The sequence below is a fragment of the Rhodnius prolixus genome, unplaced genomic scaffold, assembly GCF_049639745.1.
Source record: "Rhodnius prolixus isolate KJV_2025 unplaced genomic scaffold, Rpr scaffold_4, whole genome shotgun sequence".
Classification (NCBI taxonomy): domain Eukaryota; kingdom Metazoa; phylum Arthropoda; class Insecta; order Hemiptera; family Reduviidae; genus Rhodnius; species Rhodnius prolixus.
In genome coordinates, this window is record NW_027411614.1 from 23,668,248 (window position 1) to 23,694,273 (window position 26,026).

General features: G+C 31.2%; 2 protein-coding genes and 2 long non-coding RNA genes across 5 annotated transcripts in view; 2 read left to right on the forward strand and 2 right to left on the reverse strand.

Annotated features, from left to right (window-relative positions):
* The first annotated feature begins 9 nt into the window (after positions 1-9).
* On the forward strand, positions 10-16,240 carry kat80 (katanin p80). 2 transcript variants are annotated; one of them, XM_074130898.1, is made up of 16 exons: positions 10-340; positions 416-546; positions 687-905; positions 1,597-1,722; positions 1,840-2,027; positions 2,116-2,266; positions 3,800-3,981; positions 4,376-4,494; positions 4,777-4,836; positions 6,053-6,472; positions 7,570-7,736; positions 7,825-7,992; positions 9,838-9,914; positions 9,994-10,068; positions 11,681-11,800; positions 14,154-16,240. In XM_074130898.1, exons 1-16 carry the CDS (start codon positions 307-309, stop codon positions 14,290-14,292), a joined length of 2,376 nt encoding a protein of 791 aa, XP_073986999.1. In that variant the 5' UTR covers positions 10-306; the 3' UTR covers positions 14,293-16,240. The 2 variants fall into 2 exon arrangements, with proteins under 2 accessions (XP_073986999.1, XP_073987000.1); XM_074130899.1 differs by lacking the exon at positions 4,777-4,836.
* Positions 14,772-26,026, reverse strand: part of Bgb (core-binding factor subunit big brother) — a 113,582-nt gene continuing 102,327 nt past the window's right edge. Inside the window, exon 7 of the mRNA XM_074130916.1 lies at positions 14,772-15,097. Coding sequence (XP_073987017.1) covers positions 15,077-15,097 — 21 coding nt within the window. The 3' untranslated portion in view covers positions 14,772-15,076. The remainder of the gene's footprint in view (positions 15,098-26,026) is intronic.
* Positions 20,457-24,227, reverse strand: LOC141455667 (uncharacterized). Its single transcript, XR_012459387.1, has 3 exons — positions 23,923-24,227; positions 23,353-23,472; positions 20,457-20,683 (listed from the first exon to the last, which is right to left on the reverse strand). It is a non-coding gene; the product is annotated as an uncharacterized lncRNA (long non-coding RNA).
* LOC141455669 (uncharacterized) overlaps positions 24,459-26,026 on the forward strand; it is a 55,111-nt gene continuing 53,543 nt past the window's right edge. Inside the window, exon 1 of the long non-coding RNA XR_012459390.1 lies at positions 24,459-25,576. This is a non-coding gene — a long non-coding RNA (uncharacterized lncRNA). The remainder of the gene's footprint in view (positions 25,577-26,026) is intronic.

Here is a 26,026-nt window from a genome sequence, read left to right on the forward strand (position 1 = left end):
TGTTAAATAAAGGTATAGGTGGAGAGGTTAGATATTAAAGTAAGTTAGCTGTTATTTTGCCTTGACATGATTGAAGTGATTTTTTTCTTTTTGTAGCAGTTCTTTGTAAATGTATCAAAGATCTAATGTGGGTTAAACAGCCATATAAGAAAAAGCGAATTAAAGGGTCTTTTTTTAAAGACATATCTGTTGATTTTTAACATGTGCAATTCCCGACGTTTTTAAATGGATACACGGTTTAGAAAACTTAACTTGTTTGTGAAATATTGCTATGTGATTGTTTTAGAAATAGTGGTCTAACTCATTATGGCTTTGCCCACCAAAAGGGCCTGGAAGCTGCGTAAGTACTTAAGCGTAGGTCTTGTCTGTTCTGCTGCTGGGAATTTCTAGTAAATAACATGTACTTATCTTGCAGAAGATTTTGTTGCTCACAGTGCAAATGTTACTTGCTTGGCGCTGGGGCATAAATCTGGTCATGTCCTCGTTACGGGAGGAGATGACAAGAAAGTTAACTTATGGGCTATTGGAAAGCCGAACTGTATTATGGTATGCTAGTGCTTGTTTTAATTATTAATATAAGTTTTGAGTCTAAAAAGATTGATCTAATTACATAGCTTAATAGTGAAATTAGCGACCAAATGTTCATTTGGAGGTATTTGTTATAGTGTATGATTTTTTGTGTTTAGAGTTTGAGTGGACATACAACTGACATCCAATGTGTGAGATTTGGCCATACTGAGAATCAAGTTTGCGCTGGTTCTTATGCAGGTGCATTAAAAATATGGGACCTGGAAGCTGCAAGACTTTTACGCACTTTAACAGGACATAAAGCGTCCATTCGTGCCATTGAATTCCATCCTTACGGTGATTTTATAACTTCTGGTTCTTCTGATACTTCAGTAAAAGTTAGTTTTTTGTTTTATACTTTTTTATTGGAAAGAGATCATTCAAAATTGTTTTGCTCGAATTCTATTTAACCAGATTCCCTTGCTTTTTTGTTATTCTGTATATTCATTTTCTCAGATGCTCCCTTCTGGGAGGGATTAGTAACTTTTTCATAATAGGAAGTAACTATTAAATTATTGTGTCACAAAGTGTTACTAACTTAAAGTTGTAATCAAATATTGTACCTCTGTTAATATAGCAGTCATTGCCAAAAGACAGTTTTATCCATAAAACAGTCATTGTCAAAAGACAGTTTTATGCATAAAACAGTCATTGTCAAAAGACAGTTTTATGCATAAAACTTTAGAAAGTGCGAAATTAAGAAACAACCCCTGTTAGTGTCAGGCTTTCACCTTAGTGTAGAGATTGTCACTTAAAACTGCGAGTCCATCGGTTATTTCCTTTGTCTTAACCCTGCAGTTGTGCAGATTTTAGATTTGTAAGCGACCATAAAAATTTTTAGTTTCATTTCTAAGAAAAAGTTTTAAAAAAATTGCTGAAGCTTCAAAATTCCCAGCTTTCCTTAAACCCGGAATTTCAGCACTCATTTCTCAATGTTTTCTCATCAATGTTATATTTATATGTTGTGCATTTATGATTAATATTGTCGACCTACAGAGAAGATATGTATTTGTATTTTTGTTTAACTAGCTGTGGGATATAAGAAAGAAAGGCTGTATTTTTACTTACAAAGGACACACATTAGCTGTAAATAGTCTTAAGTTTAGCCCTGATGGCCAGTGGATTGCTTCTGCGGGCCAGGAAGGAATAGTCAAGGTAGCTTATTTTGTACCTTTATTTTACTACTTTTTTTTTTTTTTAAGTCAGTTAATGTTATAATGGATAAATTTGGAATTGAAATTAGTTCCAATACTAGTAATTATTTTATTTCAGTTGTGGGATTTAAGAATGGGAAGAATGTTAAAGGAGTTTCCAGATCATACAGCAGCGGTAAACTCAGTTGAATTTCATCCTCATGAATTTCTTCTTGCATCTGCTAGTCAAGATAACACTATCAACTTTTGGGACTTAGAACATTTTAAACTAGTATCAGCCACGGGAAAAGAAATACCTTCTTCGCGGTAAACTATGAAACTATTTTAGCGTAAATAATATTTGATTAGAAGCTATACTTTAAGAAAATGTTTAACTTGATTTATTTGATTGTAGATGTCTGCACTTTAGTGCAGGAGGTGAATGTTTGTATGCGGGAGCAACGGATATTTTAAGAGTATATGCTTGGGAGCCTGCACGGACAATAACATCTCTTCATATTCCGTGGGGTAAAGTCCAGGATATTGCAACGGCGGATACTAAATTGGTTTGTTTCATATATTTTAGTTAAATACTTAACTTTAAGCTAGTGCCTGCAATATTTATATACTCAATTTATGAGGGAGAAATTCAGTTGATCAGTTAAGTAGATTGAGATTGAAATGAGTAGTTCAATAAATTAAATCCACCGTAACCTAGGAGAGTTATTGATGTTCCCTTAAAGTGTAAAAGTTTGTAAGTAGGAGTGCAGGAGGTAAGAGTAAGTGCGTATAAGATAAGAGTTTGCCTGTGTGTTTCTAAAACCAAGTAGTTGATCACAAAACTACTTCCGGAGTTCAAGGAAGTATTGTTTATGCGTTAGGAATGTCAGTATAAGGACGTTGGGCTGGGATACTGGCAAAGACGCTATGATCATTGAAGAAGTGATTAATCCGCTTTCGATTAGAGATCTAATTTGAATTTTTAGATATTCGTCCATACAGTCAAACTTTAAAACTTGAAGCCCGTACATCAATTATTTTGACTACGAGGTGATTTATCATATAACAGTGTCGGAGGTTTTCACAGTAGACCGCGCAAGTGCTTACTATTCAATTATTAGTCGCTTTTGCTTGTTGAAATTTTCGGCCATTCTTTGCACTTTTTAGGTCATAAATTAGTAGAATTATGCAGTTTTCTGGGTAAATTGCGGCAAGCGCATTTCATTTTCTTTAGTTACATCTTGTATATTCTTCTTGTGTGTATATTCCAGCAACTTTTCTTTCAATGTAGAAATTAAAATCTTCAGGATTACAACCGCCCTGTAGAACCTTTGGCCCTACCGAACAAATGCTGTAAAATCGTAAAATGCTGCTTTTTAAACTTTCTTTTCTCTTTACTAGAAGCGTGCACTGAAATTAAGGATATATTCGAAAAGTGCTTTTTGATTCCTACGTTATATTTCATTCAAATAACAATGGTCTCATATACAATCAGGGAGCTCCGATTTTTATCATTCTCAAAAAACTCCGATTTCCAGTTGATAGGACAAATGTCATCAACAACTGCCTCATTAAAACTGTCATTATTATTTCAATAGTCATTAGTGGACTACTATTTTAATAGTCAGTGGACTATTATTTTAATAGACAGGGCACAATTATTTTAATAGTCTTTAGTGGACCATTATTTTAATAGTCAGTTGACTGTTGATGCCACCTTCACCTCGCCGAAAATGCCGTCCCACTCAAGTCAATCAAGTCCTATTTCCCTAGTCTACACAAGGCCTAAAAAAATTAGGTGTTTTTTCGCAGTTTGTTTACTATGTTTGCCTGGTGATAGTTGTTATAAGTACGCAATTTAAAAGTCTATGATGTATATTATTATGGAAAATGAGGGTACTATTCTGAACTCAAGTTACCTCGAAGGAGCGCTATTTCGCCCAAGTAGCGTACCTATCATCACTCCCTTGCAGGAAAATTAAAAAAGAATTATATCACTAATTTTCGTTAACTTAACTTTTTTTATACAAAGAAAATAATAGATAAATTTGCAAGTTGTAAAGTAGGTTATCAGTTTAAATAAACTATTGTTTTTACAGATAGGAGCATCTTTTCACTTAACTAATGTATCTTTATGGGTTGTGGATACTACTTTACTCGTACAGAACGATACCTCTGTAGATGGTGAGTCATCACCAGTACATACGAGTCCTTTTTCACATGGGAATTCTTTAAGGAAGAGTTTTAATAAACAAAAGCCATCTCCGGAAGCAAAGAAATCGTGAGTAGTTTAATTAAACTTTGGCTTTTTGATGTATATAATTCACCAATAATAATTATTCTAAATTATTGGTGAGATTTGATAACGAGTAAATTGTGTAGAAATGCCACTGTTTTAAATATTTATATCTTTTTGAAGGTTTGCAAAAAATTTTCTTTTTATTGTATCTATGTTTTATCATTTGTACCATGAAAAAGGTATAAATATACAAAAACTTTGGCGTTCTACATCTATGTATAAAATGTTTTTAGGTAACTCAATACATTTTTTAACTGTATTTTCGATTATTTTGTTCAAAGCAGCACTTGATTTATGTGCTTTTGAAGCACCTTTGCCTAAAACAAAACAAAAAATAAGTGTTCCTATACACTTAACAAAAACTTTTTAATTTCAGGCTAACAGTAAAAACAATTGAAGAATCTGAAAGATCAGAAACAGATCCTGAAGATGAAACTGTACCAGAAATTCCAAATGTGAATGATTACAGAGCTATATTTCAACCTAGCCGTTCTTGTGAGTAAATTAATATGAAATAATCAAATTAGAATACCCAGAATGAACCTAAGTTATTATTAGTATATGTTTCACATCTTTAAAGTCCCACCCTGTGTTTATTATTAGTACTTGCTTTACACCTTTTAAGTCCCAAACTGTTCTATTAATTTACAAACAAATTAGCAATTTTTATGAATTCAAGTACTCAATGTTTTATTTTCTATCCGTGTCTAGTTAAGAGAGTTGTAAAAAAAAAAAAAAATTGTACATGTTACCTATTTGTTGCGTGTCTGGTTGCAGTAACAAGAAGTCCACCAGTGACAATATTTGCACCCTCTCACTTAAGCACTCCTGAAAAAGGTATGTTTTATTGCACTTATTAATGCATGAACCTGATGTAGGGTTGGCAACAATTTTTACGTTTTTTGTTTCTACCTGGATTTTGGCTGTCGAAAATGTATTTTAATTAAAGTATCTGAAATCTTGTGGTTTTTTTTTACACTCACATATGTTTTGTGTCTTATATTTAATTCATTAACGAGAAGTTGATACATACACATTATTTATATTCTGTATGTTAAAAAAATAATAATAAATCTAAAAAAGTAAATAAATAAATAGTGCTAACTAAGATCACAATCACATCACTCGTTTTACAGTTCTACAAGACAGCCAACTAGAAAGATCGATAACTAGACTTAATGTTACAGTTGAGAAGTACGAACTAATTTGCTGTAGATTCGGTCCTATTCGCGGAATCTGTGATGGTGGTTTAGAAGGCCAGTTCTTTGAGACGCAGATTACGGTAGCTCTTTTGTATTTAATTAAGGATTTGAATCCAGCTGCTGGCCCTTAAATTTTCTCTTCCTAGGAGTTTCTTATAGTTCACTAAGCTAGTTCGGTGATGGGCAATGTTATCTGTAACGAGAGAACACTGTCTAGAGACCAGCAGTGCACTGAAAAAACCTCCAATAACCTTAGATGTTGTCGCGCCTTAGATACAAAAAAATATTAGGGTTTATCATTTTTCGAGATTTCTTGAAAAACTTATCGGTTGATTTCTTTAAATTTAGTATATTTTGATCCCAAAAAGGTTTTTATTTAAAACTTATTTCCAGGAATATTATTTTAGGGCAGTTGTGACGAAGTAAGGAGAAGGTGGGCGCACTTATGTAATATTAATGAAAATTATTAAATATGTTACTAAATTTCCGAAAATGTAGAAAATCGATTTATTGGAAGTTTAAATCGATTCCTTTTTATTTTTCTTATTTCGCTGACTCAGATAAAGACCCCCCTTTCATTTTGATTTGAAAATTTTCTTTTTCTTTGGAAATTACAAAATAAATCGCACCTAGTTCTACACAAAGTTGCTTTCATTTCTAGCATTAAGAACTATTTTAAGTATAAATATCTGATCTTTATATTTTAGTAATTTATGTATTTTGAAAATTCATTTCGTGCACTTGATAGCTTTAAAAGAAATCAGTCGTTTAAATGCAAGTTTGTTTTTTGTTTTATAATTCTATAAATGATTAAAGCATGCTTGTTTGGCACAAAAATGACTTACTTTTAGATGAAGATCCTGAACTTGCACCACAAACAATGTATGGAAGTCCACCACCACAAGTACAACTATCTTCGACACCAGATGATGATTCTTTTTCCCAAGCACTTGCAATGTTTGCCGTACCTAGCTCACCACCACGAAATGTTGTAAAACCGATTGCCACCAGCGGAACTGATGGCGGAGGGCCACCACCATTAATCAGACAACATTCTAAATCACCAGATCCAAGAGAACCTGTTAGAAGGCATTCGACTTCAAGAGAACCACAAGATCTTTCGGATCATGAATCTGAATTTCCTATCAAACTAAGTAGTATACATCACAGTGTGAGCGAATCAAACATCCCTCGTTCTGCAATAGCAGCTTCAAATACTGTTCATCAGAGAGCGAACTCAAAACAGAATATGAGGAATAGTTCAAATTCTAGTAAGTAACATTCAAATACGTACTAAATTTAATTAGAAATCAAATAATGTAAAGAATACTTGGAAAAATGTATTTGATACGCACATTGGATGAATGAATTGAAAATTATCTATTCTTACGTGATTATTTATATATTTATTTGGAACAAAGAGAGGATCCTGTGTCCCAATTACTTCAACCAAATAGGCTTATGTACTATTCCTTTGAAAGGCCTTGTGGATAAAGCATTCTTTCTTAACGAGGGTTGGGTTTTAACTTATTAGTTGTTTTTGAGTCATCATGTCCAACGGATTCATCATAATAAAGATCTTATACCGTAACTAGCGATTGCAACAGTAGATAGTGATGTCATTCCTTCCTTTTTCTGACACAGTTTGCAGGGCTCCAGGTTAGTCAACCTTAACCTGCGAAAAAACGAGGCTTATTTTGACATTCCTTAATTGGAAAATATCTAGTTGAAAAAATTTCGCATTTTTGCAAGGTCCAGAATATCCATCAGTCTTTTTTTTGCATATTGTCTCTCTATGGTCATCAAGGGCCAGAGACCTCTTACCAAAAACTAGCGATTTCGTTGCAGTCTGAGAGGTGAAAAATGTTTCCATGTGGACTGTACACATCCGTACAGTAAACATCCGTGGAGTTGTTTACTGACCTTCCGTACCTTATAATAAGAATAAGGTCAAAATAGATCGGAGTGAGCAAGAGGTTTTTCTTAACCAGCAGAGGCTTGTGATACATACTTGTATGACGCATGCCGCAGAAGTACCCCTCCAGCTTGATAACATTAGAGGATTCTGGGCTGAGAGTATTTCCTCGCCCAATATCCTCTCCCATCGTTAATAATTAGGTGCAAGCATCTCAAATTAAAAATACTTAGTAGAGATTCTAAATACTATTCCTGCTATCTTTTTGTGATACCATCAAAAAAAATTGAAGGGAGAAACTTAGCCATCTTATTTGACCATTAGTTTTAATAATTTAAATTAATATTTTTTCAAATTTAATCTAGGTCTTATGACCTGAGGTCAATCTAAAATATACTTTTACTCTTAATTTTTAACATTTCAGTTGAGTTCAAGTATGAATGATGTTTACAGATACACTGGGAAAAACAGCGTTAAGAGAAACTAAGAGTGATCGTGGAATACAGTCAATTGTGACGCCAACCAGTACGCCTATGGCAGCGTCTCCTGCTTTATCTGATGACTTCGTTCCTATGACCGCAGACAGACCTTCTGGTCTAGACATCGATGACTTCCTTCCTGTAAATATTCTATAATTTCGTTTATAAACTTCAAATCCACGCTTAAAAAATAAAATAAAAATAAATAAATTAATACTTTTTTTGACAGAAATCTTATCAAAAAGGATTACCGTTCTCTCAGACAGTCCCTGATATGTCGGAGGCAGAAGTTCTCTCTTCTATAATGCGGGGACATGATTCATTAATGGCCATCTTAGAGTCTAGAGCAAGAAATCTTCAAATTGTTTACTCTTTATGGGAAAATAAGGATTTAAAGGTAAATTATAGATAAAAAAAAATATCTGGAAATCTGAAACCCAAGCATTTTATTCCACTATCATGTTGAACTTTATTGAAATTTGAAATATTTGAAATGTTGAAATTAGTATCATTACAAATTAGCATGAAACTGGCTATCTCCATCTTCGATTTTATTCATCGTACGTTTTTGCCATGACGTTTTCCGATGTCTATCCTTCCTCTGAGATTGGATCTATCTGTAGTGGAGAATTTAACTTACTTCAATAATAACAATTTTAAGCTACCCAATATTGATATTGTTGTTTTCAAACATTAATATATTGTGCCCTTACGTGCGCTAACATTTATTTATTTTTTTTTTTTATCTAAGTAAGAGCTAATGCTTTTAATAATTTATTTAAACCCTAGGCCCTGGAAAAGTTAAATATCTGATGAAAACTAGGTCCATAATCTGGAAACGATTGCAATTCGTTTTATGCCGGAAGAGAAACTTAAAACTAATGTTTTGAATTCTGAAAATCAAAGCTGTAGAAGAGGACTATTTAATAAAAATCTACTCTAAACAATGATAATAATATAAAAAATTTAGGACGATCTCTTGGTATTTCTTTTGTTCAAAGCAACTTAATTAAATACTAAAACGAATTAGGCGCTACGGTAGCCGAACGGTTAGAGGCGAGACCTGCAATGTGTATTGTGGTACTAGGTTCTTGGCTTTGGATTTTATTTAATGGTTAATGTGAGATGTTTGCTAGTTGACTCTGTTCATAACAACAAAATTGGTAGTTCGATATTAAGCCTACCTGAAGAAATAGGCAGTACTTTACTTTTTTTTTTAAGTAAAACAAATCGTAGTGAAGACATCAATAGATATTCATTTATGGTTTTACATTTCACAATTTAATTACTGCTAAACAGATATTGATATAATTTTACATGAGTATTTTTTATCTAAAAGTTTTGGTTTTTTATAAATATTTTTCTTTTTTATTAATGTATATCCTCTGGATTTGAAGTAAATTTTTCTGTTAGGGTTATGGGATCCACAAATACGTTCTATTTTCTGCAAAATATTTGTGATAGGTATCATTAAAATTATTTTTTGTAATACAAAAGTATTCAAGTAACTATTACTATGCGAACCTTAATTTGTTTTATTGAGACTAGTTTTTAAAAAATACTTTCAAGTGAAGGCAGGTTCTAAAGTCCGAAGTTGCTCTTTTTTTTTGACACACATATTTTATAGCCTCGAATGCTTTATTTCTTTTTATGTCATTTATTTTTTTAAAATAAAGGTAAACGTACCAAACGTTCTTAGGATTTTAATTTACGTATTTAGTCTAATGTAGATTATTACTAATCAGTTTATGCAATAGTACTATATGAGAGAGAAAATCCCAAAAAGATTAAGCTATTGTTTATTATAGATGGCATAGGTAGTTTTAGAGTCTATCTACATTTATATCTCAAATTATACTTTACCCTCTTACGCAATTTACATGTCAAGCATAAATTTTTTAGGACGCTGCAGATGTATTTATATAGAGAAAATAAATTCCTCTCTTACTTTGATGACCAACTAATTAACCCTGCATTGGTCTGGTGTTAGTTTTCCTTAATACAATAACAATAGGTTATTGTTAAATCTAGTTTTAAATGAATTTATTGAATCTGTTTTCGAACTATTTCATTTTGTCATTAATGATATACCAAATTTAGATATCTATAATTAATTAATATTGGTGTAATTAAAGAGTAGCTTAAGCGTGTAACTGCAAATCGGTTGGTCTCTTAAGATTTGTTCGCCAGAACAGACTTATTATTTTGTGAAGTAAATTACTAACTTATTTATTAATTTCAGTCTGCAGTGGACGCAGCGGTTACAATGAATGATAACTCAGTGATAGTTGATTTCCTTGGTGTCATAACTCACAAACCGTGAGTATAATATGCAGCTTTTATTTAATACATAAGGAAAGTATATTTCTAAACGAATTTATGTTGTTATATTTTTCAGAGGGGTCTGGAATTTGGATATATGCGTCATAGTGTTACCTGCTATTTATAATTTACTTCAAAGTAAATATGAAACGTGAGTAGCTGTAAATATTTTTAATTTTTTATTTACTAACATGGTGTAATTAATGCCTTGTATGAAGATAGAATGCTCTTAGTGACATTCTGCAATAACATTTTTATTGATTTCCTGAGTTTTCTCAATTTTTTACTGTATTAAAACAAGAACAAAAATAAAATTGACATCATTAAATAGCGTATATAAGATACGCTTAGAAACTGCGTCTTGACACAATTTGAAGGCGGGTCCATTAAATGAATAAAACTGTTCTTGGCTTGTCCGCTTAGACAGATGACAATGAAAAGGTAGTCAGCACAGAAAAAACTATTGAATCCCATCAAGAACGGAAATGTTCCAGTCTTTTACCTTGGCTTTAAATTTAGACATAAGTCTATAAATAAACTGAACTGGTCCAGCAATTTAGAGCAGGGGTATATCTGTACGCTTCAGCTGCTAGCCAAAATATGGAATCAGTACTGAATGTCAATCCACAGCCTTCCCAATCAAAAACACTTCTTTCGATCATTTGTATTTATGAAAACTCTGATCTTGAGTTCCTTGATCTGCTAAAGCAGATCCACGCTTCAGCTTCTTCTCAATCCATTCCTGTAGCAACTTAAGTTGCTACAAAAGCTGAAAAAATCCATCAATTATTCTTCCAAAACTAAACTATACGCTAATCCACTTTAAAATGGCATTTTTTTATTTTTATTTTTTGAAGAATATAACAAAAGCTATTATGTAGTAAAATTTGTCAGTTCTTCCTCACTTCCTCACTTAAAAGTGTATAGTTTCATGAAAATGTCTGATGAAAGGCCTGTGAAGGGTAAATTCTGGCATCATATTGAGATGTAAAAATCGGTGAATAAATTATAGTCTATAAAAGGGTGAGGGGTATAACTTTAGGGAAGGGATCAAGTGACACTTCTGGTAACCTAGAGCTAGACTGGATCGGCCGACCGCCGGCTGTTGCCTACCAATCGTTTCTATTTACATTTTTAATGGCTTGTCGATAATTGTTATAGAACGGTCAAGACGCGTGATCTATTTAGTTTATATTTATGTGTTGAGAGAAAAGTATTAGGGAGTGTGCTTTTTTTTTTATCTTAGCCCACTATTATTGTGAAAGGGTTGCTTGTCCATTACCCCCTAATCTATTGTGTCTAGCCGTGAAATTTATAGTAACATTCTCTTCACATTTGAAGGTCCATGTTTTTGATTTGTAACAAAAGGATTCGAATAGTGCGGCCTATTTCTCATTGACTAGTGTGAAATTTGTTCAGATTTATATTTTTATATTTAATACATAGAATTTTCCCATATATATAACAAGTTAATTCTATTGAATATTACTTATTAAGCATTCTTTGTGCTACAAAATATATTTGGGATTTTGTCAGCATACTTTATACTTTTTATTATTATTTTGATAAATTTTTCGTATTTTTTAAAACGCTTTGTTTGATCTACTTGCTAAGGCAAAAGGCCGCAGTAAGTTTGCGGTAGTATATTATTTGCAGCTGTAGTCTTAAAGTACCAAATCTCTGACTCGTTTAGATTCTCTCATGATTAAACATTAATCATTCTAAGTAAATAGACGAATAATGCAATTATTATTCATTTATAGGCACATGCGAGTTGGTTGCGATGCATTAAGATTAATACTTCGAAATTTTACCCCAGTGATAAAAACAAATGTACTCTCTGGTTCATCAGCTGTTGGAGTAGACATTTCACGGGAAGAAAGGTAATTTATTGTCTAATATACATTTTAATTGCTCTCTCAATTAATTTTAAAAAAGTTAATTAAAATAATGGCCAGATATTTTATTAACCTTTCGTGATTAGCTATCACAATATCAACATTTTTATTATTTTAAATTTTGGGTTTCTGCTAATTTCATGTTTTATTTAATATTAGTTTGTGAAGGAACGTGATTTAAAACGAAATTTAACCTTTTATGTTTGTTAACTCCTCCGCCTAGAAACCCCTAAAATTAATTTAAAAAAAAGGGTATGCGATAAGGAACAAGTCTGTTCATCAGAAACCTCTGACTGGTTTCTGATTGTGGTAGCATGTCCAGCGAAAGTTATTGTCATTCCATCAGAGTCTAAATTTATTTTTAGTTTTTTGCCCGTTGTCCCTTCAGAAACCAAGCCAACGTGACCAGTGATCGATCAGAGCAGTCAGAAAATCAAATTATGTACCAACTATAAGTTTGGGACCTGTTGTGTAATTACACATTAAAACTTCATTTTTGTATTTATTGTATATAGTATCTATAATAAAGTTTATTTGTCTATCTGTCAGTTTTGGACACATCAGTTGTTTGCTGTAGGAAGGTTTCAAACCTTAAATTTTGCACAAAGTAATTGAAATATTCCATCAGAACACAATTTCAATTCGAAATTAAAACAGCAGATGGATCACACTTGCGCAGTACATAATCACAAACCAGCTGGCTACTGATCACACATTCCCTAATGGAACAAACTGAATATCACTCTTAGGCTGGAAACATAGTGGAGCGGCGAGCAAAGCGGCGATGTTAGCGAAGAGCAAAGCGGCGAAATCAAACACAAGTAAACATATGGGACCGCGCATAGTGGAGAGCAAAGCGAAGATAGAGCAACGCTATCTATAAAGAGTGGAGCAAAGCGTTATGACATGTTTGATTTCTTCGCTCTCATCGCGCTCAATTTGTAAAGGTTATTTTTCAAAGGTTATGGATATTGATACATTATTGGTTGTTTGTTTAAAGAAACCTCTGTGGGGCCATAGTATTTGTGAAGCTACAATAGTTTTTAATAATTAATAGTTTAAATTAATTAACAATTAGTAGTTAATGGAGAATTCAGGTAATTTTTGCTACATTTAATTTGGTTCTCAATCCCTTAATGCTAACTTTCATCTAAATACTAGGCAAAATTAAATTACATTTTCACGTCCTACTACTTCTGATCAGGACGAATTCTCCAATCCTTCTTCTGTAGCGTCGTACTACTCCAGTTTTTCAGATGAACAACATTAATTTATGACAAATCATGGTGTAGTGATTTAATAAAATTATTGTGTTTTTTTAATTGACTAATTTCTTTTTATCTGCATATATTTCTATTTTATTTTTATTTATTTTGATTTTCTTATCTTAAAGTAACTGCTAGGATTAATGGGGTTACACAGATTTGTATTTAGTAAATAACCTAAATAGTTAATTTTTCTATATTGTGCCTAACTCATGTTATGAGCTGTATTACTCAAAAACAATAAAATTTGATTTTGATTAATGGGGTTACACTGGGCTAGTATGTAATCAAATGTTGATATAGACATTCGAAAATAAGCATGAAACTTGCCAGGATGCTGCCGAAGTTGTTGGTACAAGTAATGAAATTCACCAAGTTCATTTCTAGACTTATTTATGTCATGTACACTGCAGCTCCTACTACTAAGCTGCTGCAAATACCAAAGTTTCAACGAAGAATTTTCATATAAAAATAGTTCCTCCATCTTGTTTCGTCGAAAGGAGAAACGCGTCTAAACTCGTCACTATGTGCATGCGAATCTTTGCTCGCTGCTCGTCGCTCTCTTTGATCTGAAGTAGCTATCATCGCCGCTTTGCCCGCCGCTCCACTATGTTTCCTGCCTTAAACACAATAGCTAATCAGTTTGATTTAATAATTACAACAAATCATATGCCCATATGAACAATAATACAGCTTCGTTTAGATTTTCATTAATCAGCTGATACTAATGTTAGGTTATTTCTTCATCATCTTTAATGTATTAAGTAATTTAATAAACTATTATTATTCAAAAAAATTAATTACTAAAACTATTACTGACGAAAAAGTATTGATTTGTTTAACATTTTCTCTTAAATAAGTAATTACTTGACTTAAATCAATTAGAGTTCTTGAAGTTATCCCATTAAATACTTATTAATTCATTTGTCATTTGATTATTCAAAATTGAGAGAGCGAATTGTCATTGCCAATCTGTTTTTAGAGACAAATTTATGAGAAATAGCTAATATTTAATACTTTAAATATTATTTTTAAATCAGAGTTCAATATACATATTTTTTTTTTAATTTTAGGTACCAAAAATGCGTAAAATGTTACAATAGTCTTTTGTCAATAAGAGCTTTTTTACTGAAACGTCAAACCTTACAAGGGCCTTTAGGACAAAGCTTCAGGGAGCTGCACGTATCTTTGCAGGCTATTGATGCCAACTAATTAAGACTGATACCTTAATAACCTCCATTATTGTTTTACTTACATATCTCTAATAAATACTAGGTAATTTTATAAAAGTCACAGAAGTTTATTAACAAATTAAAAATACATTAAGAGAATACTATTTAGATTTAGCAGGGGCCCATTTGATATTGATAACTTTCAACATATGTAATATCAATGATGGAAATGAAAGTCAGGTAAAAAACGTGAAGTTAATATTTTTGAATTTGCATAAATTTAATAAGCACCCTCCCTACATGGCTTTTTCAGTGCAGTTTATATAATTCATATTAAATTTTTTATAATTTAAACTCATAAATTTCTTCGAGGTAATGGATGAGTTTCCAGAAATTTTTAAACTGCCTTTAAAAGTTGTGCGGCAAAGAAAGAAAAAGAGTATATTTGAAAATAAAAGGAAACCAGAGTAATTGATTGTGCAAATATGTATTTTTTTTTTTTTCAATTTTTAAATAATATAAAATGTAAGTCTGGATATATTTTTACAATTATTTTGAATTGCTACACAATATTTTTAAAAAGTTTACATTCAAATTCGTATGAATTGCTTGTGATAAAGTTAAACATACTCGATTAAGGAAAAGAAAATAACTCGAATCTGAAATTGGAACTGATAATGCTAGATTGAATTAAAAATGATGAAATCTTAATAAAACATAGTTGAAGAGAGAGACAAGGATTTGCTTTTAGATCATAGAGTTTTTGAAAGCTTAGCGCCATAAGTAGTACTAATATTTGCTGAGAAACTCCTACAGTGCTCCATTCATATTTTTGATCTTGCTTCCTGTAACCGAAATATATTATTAGAAGAGTAGAGTGATTTTCAGATAAAATAAATAACAATATGTAATTCAAATGAAAAATAAACAATAAACAACAAAAAACAATTATAGATGTTAGTGACAACGATTGAAGCTTTTAAACGTTTATTAGCTACTAATACGAAATTTTTTAACTAATGCTTAAAACAAGAAAATATAATGAAACATAAGAGTTTTCTAAATACTATTTTTTGTATTCATTGTCTCTTTATTCAACTAAGTCCGGTTTCAGAAGAAATAATTTTACAGCTTGAAGACACTTGCTTACTTATTGGCTTATTACATAATGAAGTTAAATTCATTCCAAGTTCTTTCGTCAATTCAATGGTCTTTGAAATAAAAAGATGTACAGAATCCATTTACTAGTTTTTATGAAGTTTGAACAACGTCCAAACTTCTTGGAAAAACGGAAGGCCATTTCTTAGCTGCAACAAAGAATTATACGGTTAGAAATTCAATTCAAAATTATTGATCTTTCTTTATTAGTTAATAATTTTATTTTATATAAAGTCAAATAACTTGAAAGCTGAAATAAAAAAAAACAAACAAATAACTTATTCTGAGGCCCACACAGCCACCGTGTTTTAAACTTTTATAATCGTCATTAGTTTTAGGGGCATGTAATAGCGAGAAGCATCCCCAAATCGCCAAGAGAGTACGGTAATAATTTTCCTTTAACTACTTCTTATTAATTTATTCCTATTCATCTAAAAATTAATTGGCAAATGGTCGTTTATAATAATAATAGAATAAAAAATATAAACAAAAAGACGATTACCTTTTTATTTTTTTCCTAAAAAACCGGACGGTAGCCATAGCCAACTAATTTTTAAGTTATATTCCACATAAACATCATGATAGAAGCTACTTTATTAAACATTATTTTTAGTTTATCCGTAAAACATTAAATTTTTAAAAAAACTTGCACCACATTGCATCAAAAATTCACTGGCTCACTTAGTTTCAACCTAGTAAATATATTTTAAAAGATAGTTTCTATTCCCTGGTGAAATTTGGAAGTGACTACTTTAGAATCGTCTATTTTCTTTTGTTTATGCATTAACTATCCATCACAGCAAACGTTCATGTATTAAATTTCTATTTTTCCCCCCAGAACTGAACGATTCGCTATGTACAATGGTGAATAGTTTGTCTATCGAGTAAACCAGTTATAATAAGCTGTTAATCTTTATGCTGTAAAACATTTTCTTGGTTGAAACCGGAAAAAAAAACAAAATTTTTATATCTATGCATAAATATGCATTTTTCTAATTTGAAAAAAAAATATATAGCACTTAAATTATAATTCCTAAATAAGTATGTTTGCATATTAGCCAATAAGAAAGACATAATATAATAATTCACTTTAATAAAATGGAAACTACTCCGTCCCTTTCTTGCCTTTGATTACTCAGTATTCTTAATAATTAAGTATTGTAGTTAATTAGTGCCTTTAACAACCAAATATTACCATTCGTTAATTTTTGTTAATTGCACTTATTAACTAATGTAATAAAAACAATTTTAAAAGTGTATAGGTGCCATTTTTATATTTTTATTTATTAAAATGTACATTATTATGATGATAGCAATACTTAAAATGAGTTATATATTATCTAATCATTTTTTATGTGCTGTCTGTCTTTATATATATGTATATTGATAATATTTCCCTTGTGGACTGATTTAATATATTGTACATGTAATTTTTTTTTTCTTTTTTCTGGTTCAAAAATAATTTGCCTTGAGTTGTATATTGTGCAAAATAATTTTTAAGTAAATAAAATGTTTATTTATTTTACTGAATTCTTCCACATTGTCAAACCTTATTTTGAACAAAAGATAGCTTTAAATCGACGAAAAAGTTATTTTTGTACGAGAAAATTACAATGGTAAGATTTTCTTTTTCAAATTGGTGAGTATATAGAAACTATTTCTGAAATCTTTGATTTTATCCTTCAAGGCTCTTAAGAGTTTATGGTTTTTAATGTTTCGGTTTTTCAACCAACTTCAGAAGTTTATACACTACTCTTGGTAAACGTGATTACAACATTACAAGTGGACATCAAAATGTCTGCAACAAACTGATGAATCAACCTTTGATGAGAGGCGAAAATCCGAAACCGATCACTAATAAGTGCTATGAACAACACTGCAGACTCAACAATATTTTAACAATGTAACACTCTCAGTTTATTTCGTATCATGGCAAAGACTTCAGCGCTTGTAACCTTCGCAGTGGATGTTTATTAACGGCCAATGTTTTAATGATAAAACATTTCTTTATTATGAATTTCTTTAATATTGCACAATTGTTGTGGACGCAGTTTCCATCGTCGACATCTTCTGGCGCTTTTCCTAATTTGATAGTTTTCCTTTTCTTTTGATTTACTTTAGGTAAATAAAAGATCCCATAGATATAGTTTGTAATTAGCAAATCCTCTTAAGACAAATATATGTTTGGTTATAAGACAGCTCCAGATTTGCTAAATTTCAAGAAAATAGAATCTTTTTCAAAGCAGGTTATTTATCAACGATAAGTAAAAGTTGATTAATGAAAAATACTTTATTAAAATAGTTTTTTTTTTTTGCTAGAACTAGTCTACTGATGTATATTTATAATTGGAGTGAACGTTGGCACGACTTTTCCACAACTCTTGAGGAACTAAATTATACATTTTCATTCTCCTATTTCAAAAAGATTCTAATTCTTTCCTGCCCTACAATTAATTCTAATAGCAAAATTAGGTAAATAAAGGAATTAAATCTACGTTCATGTAGATTCCTTCTAAGTTTACAGAAAATCGTCGGATTTATTTTCAAGGAAGTCTCACAAAAATGAAAAATCTGTGCAGAAAAGTAATTACTATAGGATTAGGGGTTTTGATCGCTAAGTTATGGTAGCATCCCATGTTAGTACCTAATCGAAATATAAAGTTTCAGCATTCGGCGATTTTTATACGTACAGTGGCGGCAAAAATTATATGCACACCAAGTTTTTTCTTAAAATAATAAATTTAGGTAATAAAAAATTTCAGTTAACTGCACAAAATAAAAAGTATATTTAAAATGACCAAATATTTGAATGAATAAAACAAAAAATCTTCTGTCATAATAACATAGAAAGAGAAACTTACATTAACTGTTGGAAAAAAGTATTTGCACATTACAGTTTACCATTTGTGTAGGTAATTTATTTATTTTATTCACTGTTAATATTTTGTTAAAAGTGCTTGAGCATCGATAACTGCTTGTAAACGTTTGGGCATTGAGTCGACTAAAGTTTTTAATTAAATCTGGATTGATTCTTTTCCATTCAACGGATAAAAGATGTTTTAGATGATTTCTTCCAATGATTAGATGTTTTCTAATGTTTATATCCAGTATGTGCCATAAAAGTTCAATAATATTTAAGTCTGGCGACTGTGGAAGGGTGGGCAGTTGTCTCGGAACGTTAAATATTAACGACTCTTTAGTTTTACTAGCGGTTTGTCTCGGATCGTTGTCATGTTGAAAAATGAACTGGTGCTGGATTCCCAAATTTGCTGGACTTGCTATAAGGTTACGGCGCAAAATGTTCACGTAATCTTCTGCATTTAAATTACTCTCGATAGGTACAAGATTTCCCACCCCATTATAGGCAACTTATGGCCACACCATTACTCCGCGTCCGTGTTTCACTGTAACGGAAACATTTTGCTTCTTCAGTTTCTCACTACGCCTGCGCCAGATTGTCCTACAACCGAACAAATTGATCTTGCTTTCGTCAGAGAACACTACATTTCCCCAAAAGCAGAGGGGCTTCTTTGGGTGATCTCTGGCAAAAGGAAGTCGCTTTTAGCGGTTCGTTTCGTTGATAAAAGGTTTCTTTTTTGGCACTCTACCATGGAGACCGTCAGAATGCAAATAATTCCTTTGCGCCATATCAGCTAGAGCCGTGCGCTTATCGTTGGATTCTTAAGAGCTTGCATGTTTTATTCTTTTCTTCATTCTAACATTTAACCTCTTCAGACGTCCTTTAAGTTTACTGTTTTCTGTTCTACCTCGTTCCTCATATCCCTTAATAACCTATCTTACAGTAGATAACTTCAGCCCTAAGAAATCAACAATTTCCCGATATAATTTTTATTGACTCCTTAGTAAAAAAAACTTTTTCGCAGGTGCCGACACTTAATTCTCCTTCTTTTGGCATGATCAATTTATCACAAGTTATAAAGAGTTTCAAACATCCAATCACAACTTAGAATGCTGAGAGAGAGAAAATAATAATAAAATAGTTAATGACATTTGAAATTCTATAATCAATGTGTGCAAATACTTTTTTCCGTAGGTTTGTTATTTTTAATTTTTGTTATATTTACAGAGGGATTTGATAAAAAATTAGGGTAGGAATGGAATTTTCACAAATGAATAAACAAGTGAAGGAATTTAAGTTTACTTTTATTTGTTCATTTCGCAAAATATTGGCTGAGTATATCAAACTCATTTAATTTGAATTCTTCAATAGAATATTAAAAGTTTATAAATTTACAATGTAAAAATATAAATAAGTAGAACAAAGAGTCAGTGATGCAAGAATATGAAAGTTGAGATACTGGTGTGGTTCACCGCAACCACCAAGCCAGAAAACCACAAAATACAATCTCCTTCAGAATTTTTGTTTTGTTTTTAATATTATTAGAAGATAGAAATGCTACCTTTCTTTATCTAAAGAGTGTCCAACACAATCTACTGAAAATTTGTTTAGTAAAATAGACATATTTCCACACCTCATCTTCCCATTAACATTAGATCAGTAAGGTTATCACACACAAATAAATGACTTGTATTACTGCTACCGAAGAAGAGAATAAAAAAGTTTTTAGCTTGTGATCTGTGCGACTCCACTTTTAGTATAATTCATTTTGCCTGGATAATATTCTAATTTGGAAAAAAAAGAAACCTGAAAGTAGGAGTGTGTAAAAAGATATAGGTAACTTTTTTGGTTCTAGAGAATATCTTTAATCTTAAGTGCTATCTTTGCGTAAATTTTTCTCAGAGTTAGATTTTTAAGCAACTCTAATCCCCATCACCTATAATAATATTTAATTAATACTAGTTTTATAAGTTTAGTACTAAATTATTCCACGCTTGAAAAAACTGTTATTTCGAATAATTTAAGAAAGATTTGAGCATGGAAACTCTGACCTAGGTAAATTTGCTAACTAAAACTTTATTTACATGTATGTTTTTTGACGTAGCAGCTTTGAAATTAAGTTTGCTTTCAAAGCTCCTGAATTTCACCGTATCATAGAACTGAAAGCAGTTAAGACAAAGGAAATATGCAAATAACCATAAAATTTATTTTAATTTAATTTTTTCCATTTTACATCTTGATATTTTCCCTATTATTGTATTGAACGATGTCCAGCGTACATGCAATTTCTTGGTTATTTTAACTAGGTAGGCTGGATCTATTTGGCTCTCCATTTTTAATCCAGAAAAACATATCCTTGTCATGTTAAAGTGCTGTATTTCAGATAATCTCAAAGAAATAATTTATTGCATACCTGTTGTAGGGATGAAAGTAATTTTAGACATTTTGAAGGAATTTCAAAGAGCTCTAAGTAGATTAGTGTAACGCACGAAAAAATGTATTTTATCAAAATAAATTTTATTCTTCCAGATTAATAGTGTTACTTTAATTATCGAAATAATAATTAATTATTTCACATATTTAACTTAAATGAAATAAATTATTTCAAAGAGTACTCTTTGGATCGCAGTGACCTTTTTGGCCGATCTTCTCAGAATCTAATTTAAGCTGAGGGTCGCATTGAAGTTAAAATTGATTTACAAGTTAAGTATAAAATCCTAATGAAAAACTAACACTACAAGAGCGATTTTTAAAAACTCATGTATTAGGAATGGTTTGATTCCAATGTTTGGAACATTTGGAGGAAAATAATAAAATAATTCGCATAACAATCGCTGTTATTGAACGTAAGGGAAGCATACTCAATCTCAAAGTAATGGAATAAAAAATAGGAATATAATCAAAGCATACACATATCTTCAAACATTAAATTTACTTGATGGAATTACTTTTACAAACGACATTAAACATGTTGAATAGAAAAGGATGGCTGTAAGAGAGTTGTCAACATATGGAAGGTCTCACAGCAGGAGTCCTTGCCCTTCTCTAATGTCAGTTTCCCGTACCCTGCGAACTCTACATTCTGCTTCCTCTACTCTAGTTATATTATCATAACAATTGTAGAATGGAGGGTCATGGTGTGAGGGTGGGTCTCTTATTGGGGGCAGCAAGAAAAAAAAAAAAATGTACACAATTCGGATATTGTGTATTCTTTTTATTTATTTTTTCTTATTATGAGACCTTCATCGAAAAAAAGATTAGTTAGAAGTCACCAAAAGTAAGTTCTGTAACTGAAATTGATACTTTAAGTATACTTTTATGAGGCGAGGAGTCACAAGTAATCACATGATTTACTTTTTTGCTGCAATCTAAAAAAGATAAACATTAGAATTTAGAACTGCACTCTTTTCTAATAATGGATAAGCTCTAGAGGATGTTATTGTGGTGTTTGTAATAGGAAGAACAAAATGGAAAAAAGGCCATAATTCCTGATGTTTATTTCGTTTTCGGAAGTTCCTCTTGTGACAGCAGTACATTATTTTTCTGTATAAGGAAAATGTTCTTAAAAATATGTAATAATGAAATGCTAGCGTTCGATAATGACTAGGCTTTAGGCTTTTTCATGATGTTTTATCCTATTATAGCCAGAAGTTGCCAATTTTAAATGTATTCGGGAAAATAGTGCATTAATTGTCTGCACTTGAATTAAATGAACTGCCATGTCATTGAACACTGTTACTAAGTTTTTTATTAGCAAAGTTTCTCAATGTATAACCAACTATAAATTCCTATAATCTTCTTAGGTAGCCTAAAGACTAGCTAGATTTTATGAGTATTTTATTGTAAATTGAAAATGCTAATGGTTCAGTCCGCTTGAAAACAATAAATTTTGGATCAAAAACTGGAATGTTTTGAAAAAAAAAACATTATTTAGATGATTTTTCAAAAACGTATATAAACTTACAAAATAACAATTCCTTATCATCTCGTATGAAGTAAATTTATCACACTAGAGCGAAAAAAAAAAGGATTATAAAGAACAAGGGTAGCCAACACCCTTTTATTCCGAACAGAACATGTGTCAATTATACGCTATCAATCACCAATGTAGGACGTACAATCTTTCTTCTCTGATATTATGAAAAGTATTTATGTGTATATATATACAGTCGTATCAAGATTCTATCTATATTGAGACTGGAGGTTTGATTTTTTTATCGTTTAATAACCCGTGAAATCGTTCGCACAACTCATAATCAACAGGGGATAATCTGAAATGAAAACATCTCATTTACAAAACAAGTCCATTGCTAACTGACTCATACTGTTAGGGTGGCTGTTTTTTGGTAACCACTTTTTTTGACTTGATTTTGTTAATAAGAACTTAGAGGTTATTAATTAAAGTTTTTGACTTTCTTTTTTGTTTTTTTACTTTTGGGAAGAATGATAAAATTTAATTCTGACTAACTCTATTTTATCATTTTTTTAGATAGTGAAATATATTCATCGTCTTTTTCGCAACAATTCTCCATCTTCTAATTGTAAATATAACTTGAGAATAAATAATAGAGAGTGGAAAACTAAGTTAAAACTAGAGGAATGATTTTTCTTTGTAAGCATTCTGAATAGAGTAATTCAACTTAAAGAAATCATAAAGGTAGGTTTGCAATAATGAAAAGTCTGCAAGAAGTTTCGAATTGAATCCTTATTTTTAGAGATCTGTAGATATCCTGAAAGAAATTAAGGCATATTAAAGAAAAAGTAGAAAATAATTGCTACCACTGTTGTCAGCTAATTGGTTAGCATATTGAATCCCCCATATTAAATGAAGTCTTTGAATGTTTTAATTATGTTGGATTAATTTTCTTGTATTAAATTAGGAAAACTTTATATTGCAGGCGGAATCTCCTCCCATTGACTGGTATCTAATTACAATGAAGCTTGTAGATAAAAAAGGGAATATCAGTGATCAATTCAACTGCAGAGGTAATGCTATTTTCAATTTTTAATTCAAGTTTTTTACATAGACTTTACATTAGGCAGAAGCTAGACAATAATTTCCTTAGGAATAAATAGACTTACGTAGGGAAAGAGGATGATTGTGATGGTGCAAAGTATTGACAATACTATTTTCGTATATTTTAAAAGAGCGTTTGACTCTATAATCCACAACTTCTATTAGAGTTAATTCAATTTTGAAACCTTAAAGAGAAAAATATAAAATCATTTTGTGATAATGTAATAAAAACAAAAAATACCGTGCCACATAAATAGTTAATACGACGATCTAAATATAATTAAAAAGAATATACAATTAATTCACATAGAAAGAAATTAACAATAACTGGTGATAATCGCGGGAAGAGCTCACGCGGTTTTGGTTAAGTTGGGTTCAACTTGGGCAAACACTCCCATGCCACCAAATTACTAAACTGGCAAACCAAAACCAAACCACATTTAATCACTTGGTTTTCTTTCTTTTTTTCTTTTTTTTATAAACCATGGAGCGCAGAGTTTTAATTAAGAAAAAATTAAATTGATTAACACGTTACTGATTCTATGTTTACATAAAGCGTTAACAAGGTGTAACTTGCAATGATTGGAATCTAAATGCTTTGCATTTAAGGTTATAACACATAATGAATCCCTTACCAGTGTTTCCAGGCTAACTTCTTTCGTCCCTAAAATTGGGATTATTGTGCATATTATTCTTTTTTGAAAGGAGAATGTAAGTTTCCCTTCCACCTTTATATTTAACTTGATCTCAAAGTATTGGAAGAGTCTTTTATCTTATGATTCACCCGAACCCAAGTCCTTTATACAGCGGGTGTAGACAAATATTTGAATATTTTTTAATTATTTTTCCAAACCCCACTTTCCTTTCAGCATTTTGCATTCTCATAAAGATGTGGGATTGCTTTAATTACCAATATCGTAAAAATCACGGTTAACTCCATCAAGAGATTCGAATGGGGACTAAATCGTTCTTTTATCGTAATCGTAATCTTTTAGTAAAACCAGGTTAATTTCTTTTCAATCAGTTCTTTCGCTTAGTTTTGTATATATTTTTGAGGAAATATTTATTTTACTAGTGTTCTTTGAAAAAGGTAACGTCATCCTTTCTAAAACAGATTTATTAGATTATAGTTAAGATGAATATTATTGAAGTCAATTAATTATCTTTAATAGTTTAAATTTTAAATTATAAGAAAAATTAATTAATAAATTACTGTGTGTTCACAGCAATTTTTTTTAAAAAAACGTTTTTGTTGTTTGCAATTTTTTATTAGATTTGTATACCAATGTAAACAATGTTAAGTCCGTATCATCTTCACTCCAGGCGTCCCAGTAAAAAGAATATCCAGTCATTGTGGACTATGGGTGCTTACTTATACTCTTTAGTTGGGTTTCTGCTCAACAGGATCCCTTACTAAACCTTCATTCTCTGAATGGGATTCTTCTTTATACAATAAGAGATTAAAAGAGCTAAAACTTTGTATGATTCATAATAAAAAAAAATTGTTTGCATGATCTTTTTTGTCGAAAGAATGAAGGAACAGAGATGAAGAACATATCAGTTAAAGAACAACTTGTAATCTTCAACTTTCGTAGCATTATTGGATTAAATAATTTTACTAACAGTAAAAAGAAAATTTGGAGAAATTGCCATATTTTATTAGTGTTCTTAGTGAACCCTATTTATAGTAACTTTAGCGATCTAAATTCCTCAATTTGTTTACAAAGGAGTGATGTTTGAGATTTCTCGAAAGTGGCACCAACTTTTATTTGATTTTTTTTCAGGAATTAAAAAAAAAATCGATTGAAAAAAACTAATTCTCGATTGAGGGCACTTTTCAAAAAGACAGGTTTTCAACAAAAGCAGAGAATAGAAACCGGTGTGCCTGCACTCTTGTGTACCATTGAATAGTACCATAATTTTTTTAAATAGATGATTTTAGAAAAATAGAAAGCATATTTTTATTTCTAATTCAGAGAATTGAATTAGCTTGATTAAGATTCAGCATGATATTCCTTCCTTGCTTCTTTTCGAGTTGGACTGTGATCAATTTTATATCCGTTGTTACAGGAGGTTCCTCTCTGAAGACATTGAGGGGAAGAGATTTGTTGGCTTCAGGAATATCCCCAGTTTCCGGCTTTTCTAGAGCTTTTTTGGATTTGAATTAGTATGTATCCAATATATTTTAGTTTGGAGGATCTTCCTCAGAATATCTTTGATGGTCTTAAAGAGGAAGATTGGCACCGCTAGTGGTGGTAGCTGATTGCCGATAACCAGCATCTCTAACAGGTATTTATCATCCTGTGGTGTTATATAATGAGTGGTCTCATGAGTGTATCGCTTGTTCAATGATAACCACAAAAACTTTTTGAAACTCTGGACGGAATAAAATGTAGAATTTGGTGTACCGCAGATGGAGAAAGGTTGCAAAACACTGCTCTAAAACACAATTTCAGCACAATGTGCAACTTATTATATTATGAGGGACTTTTATGGGTATTATTTTTCCAGGAACTTTTGTTTTTGAACTGTCTGTGGAGGGAAGAACGAAATATGTTTTAAAATTGGGAGTTTGAGAAAATGTTTAGATCAGAAACTCGAGAATAGTTGCAATGAATGTCGTGCGAATCATACCAGATATTATCTCGTGCTTCCCAATATATTCAGTCTTCAAAAATAGTACAATCGTCTTCTTCCAGATGGTAAGGATATATTATAACAAAACGCGGTTTCCTAGCC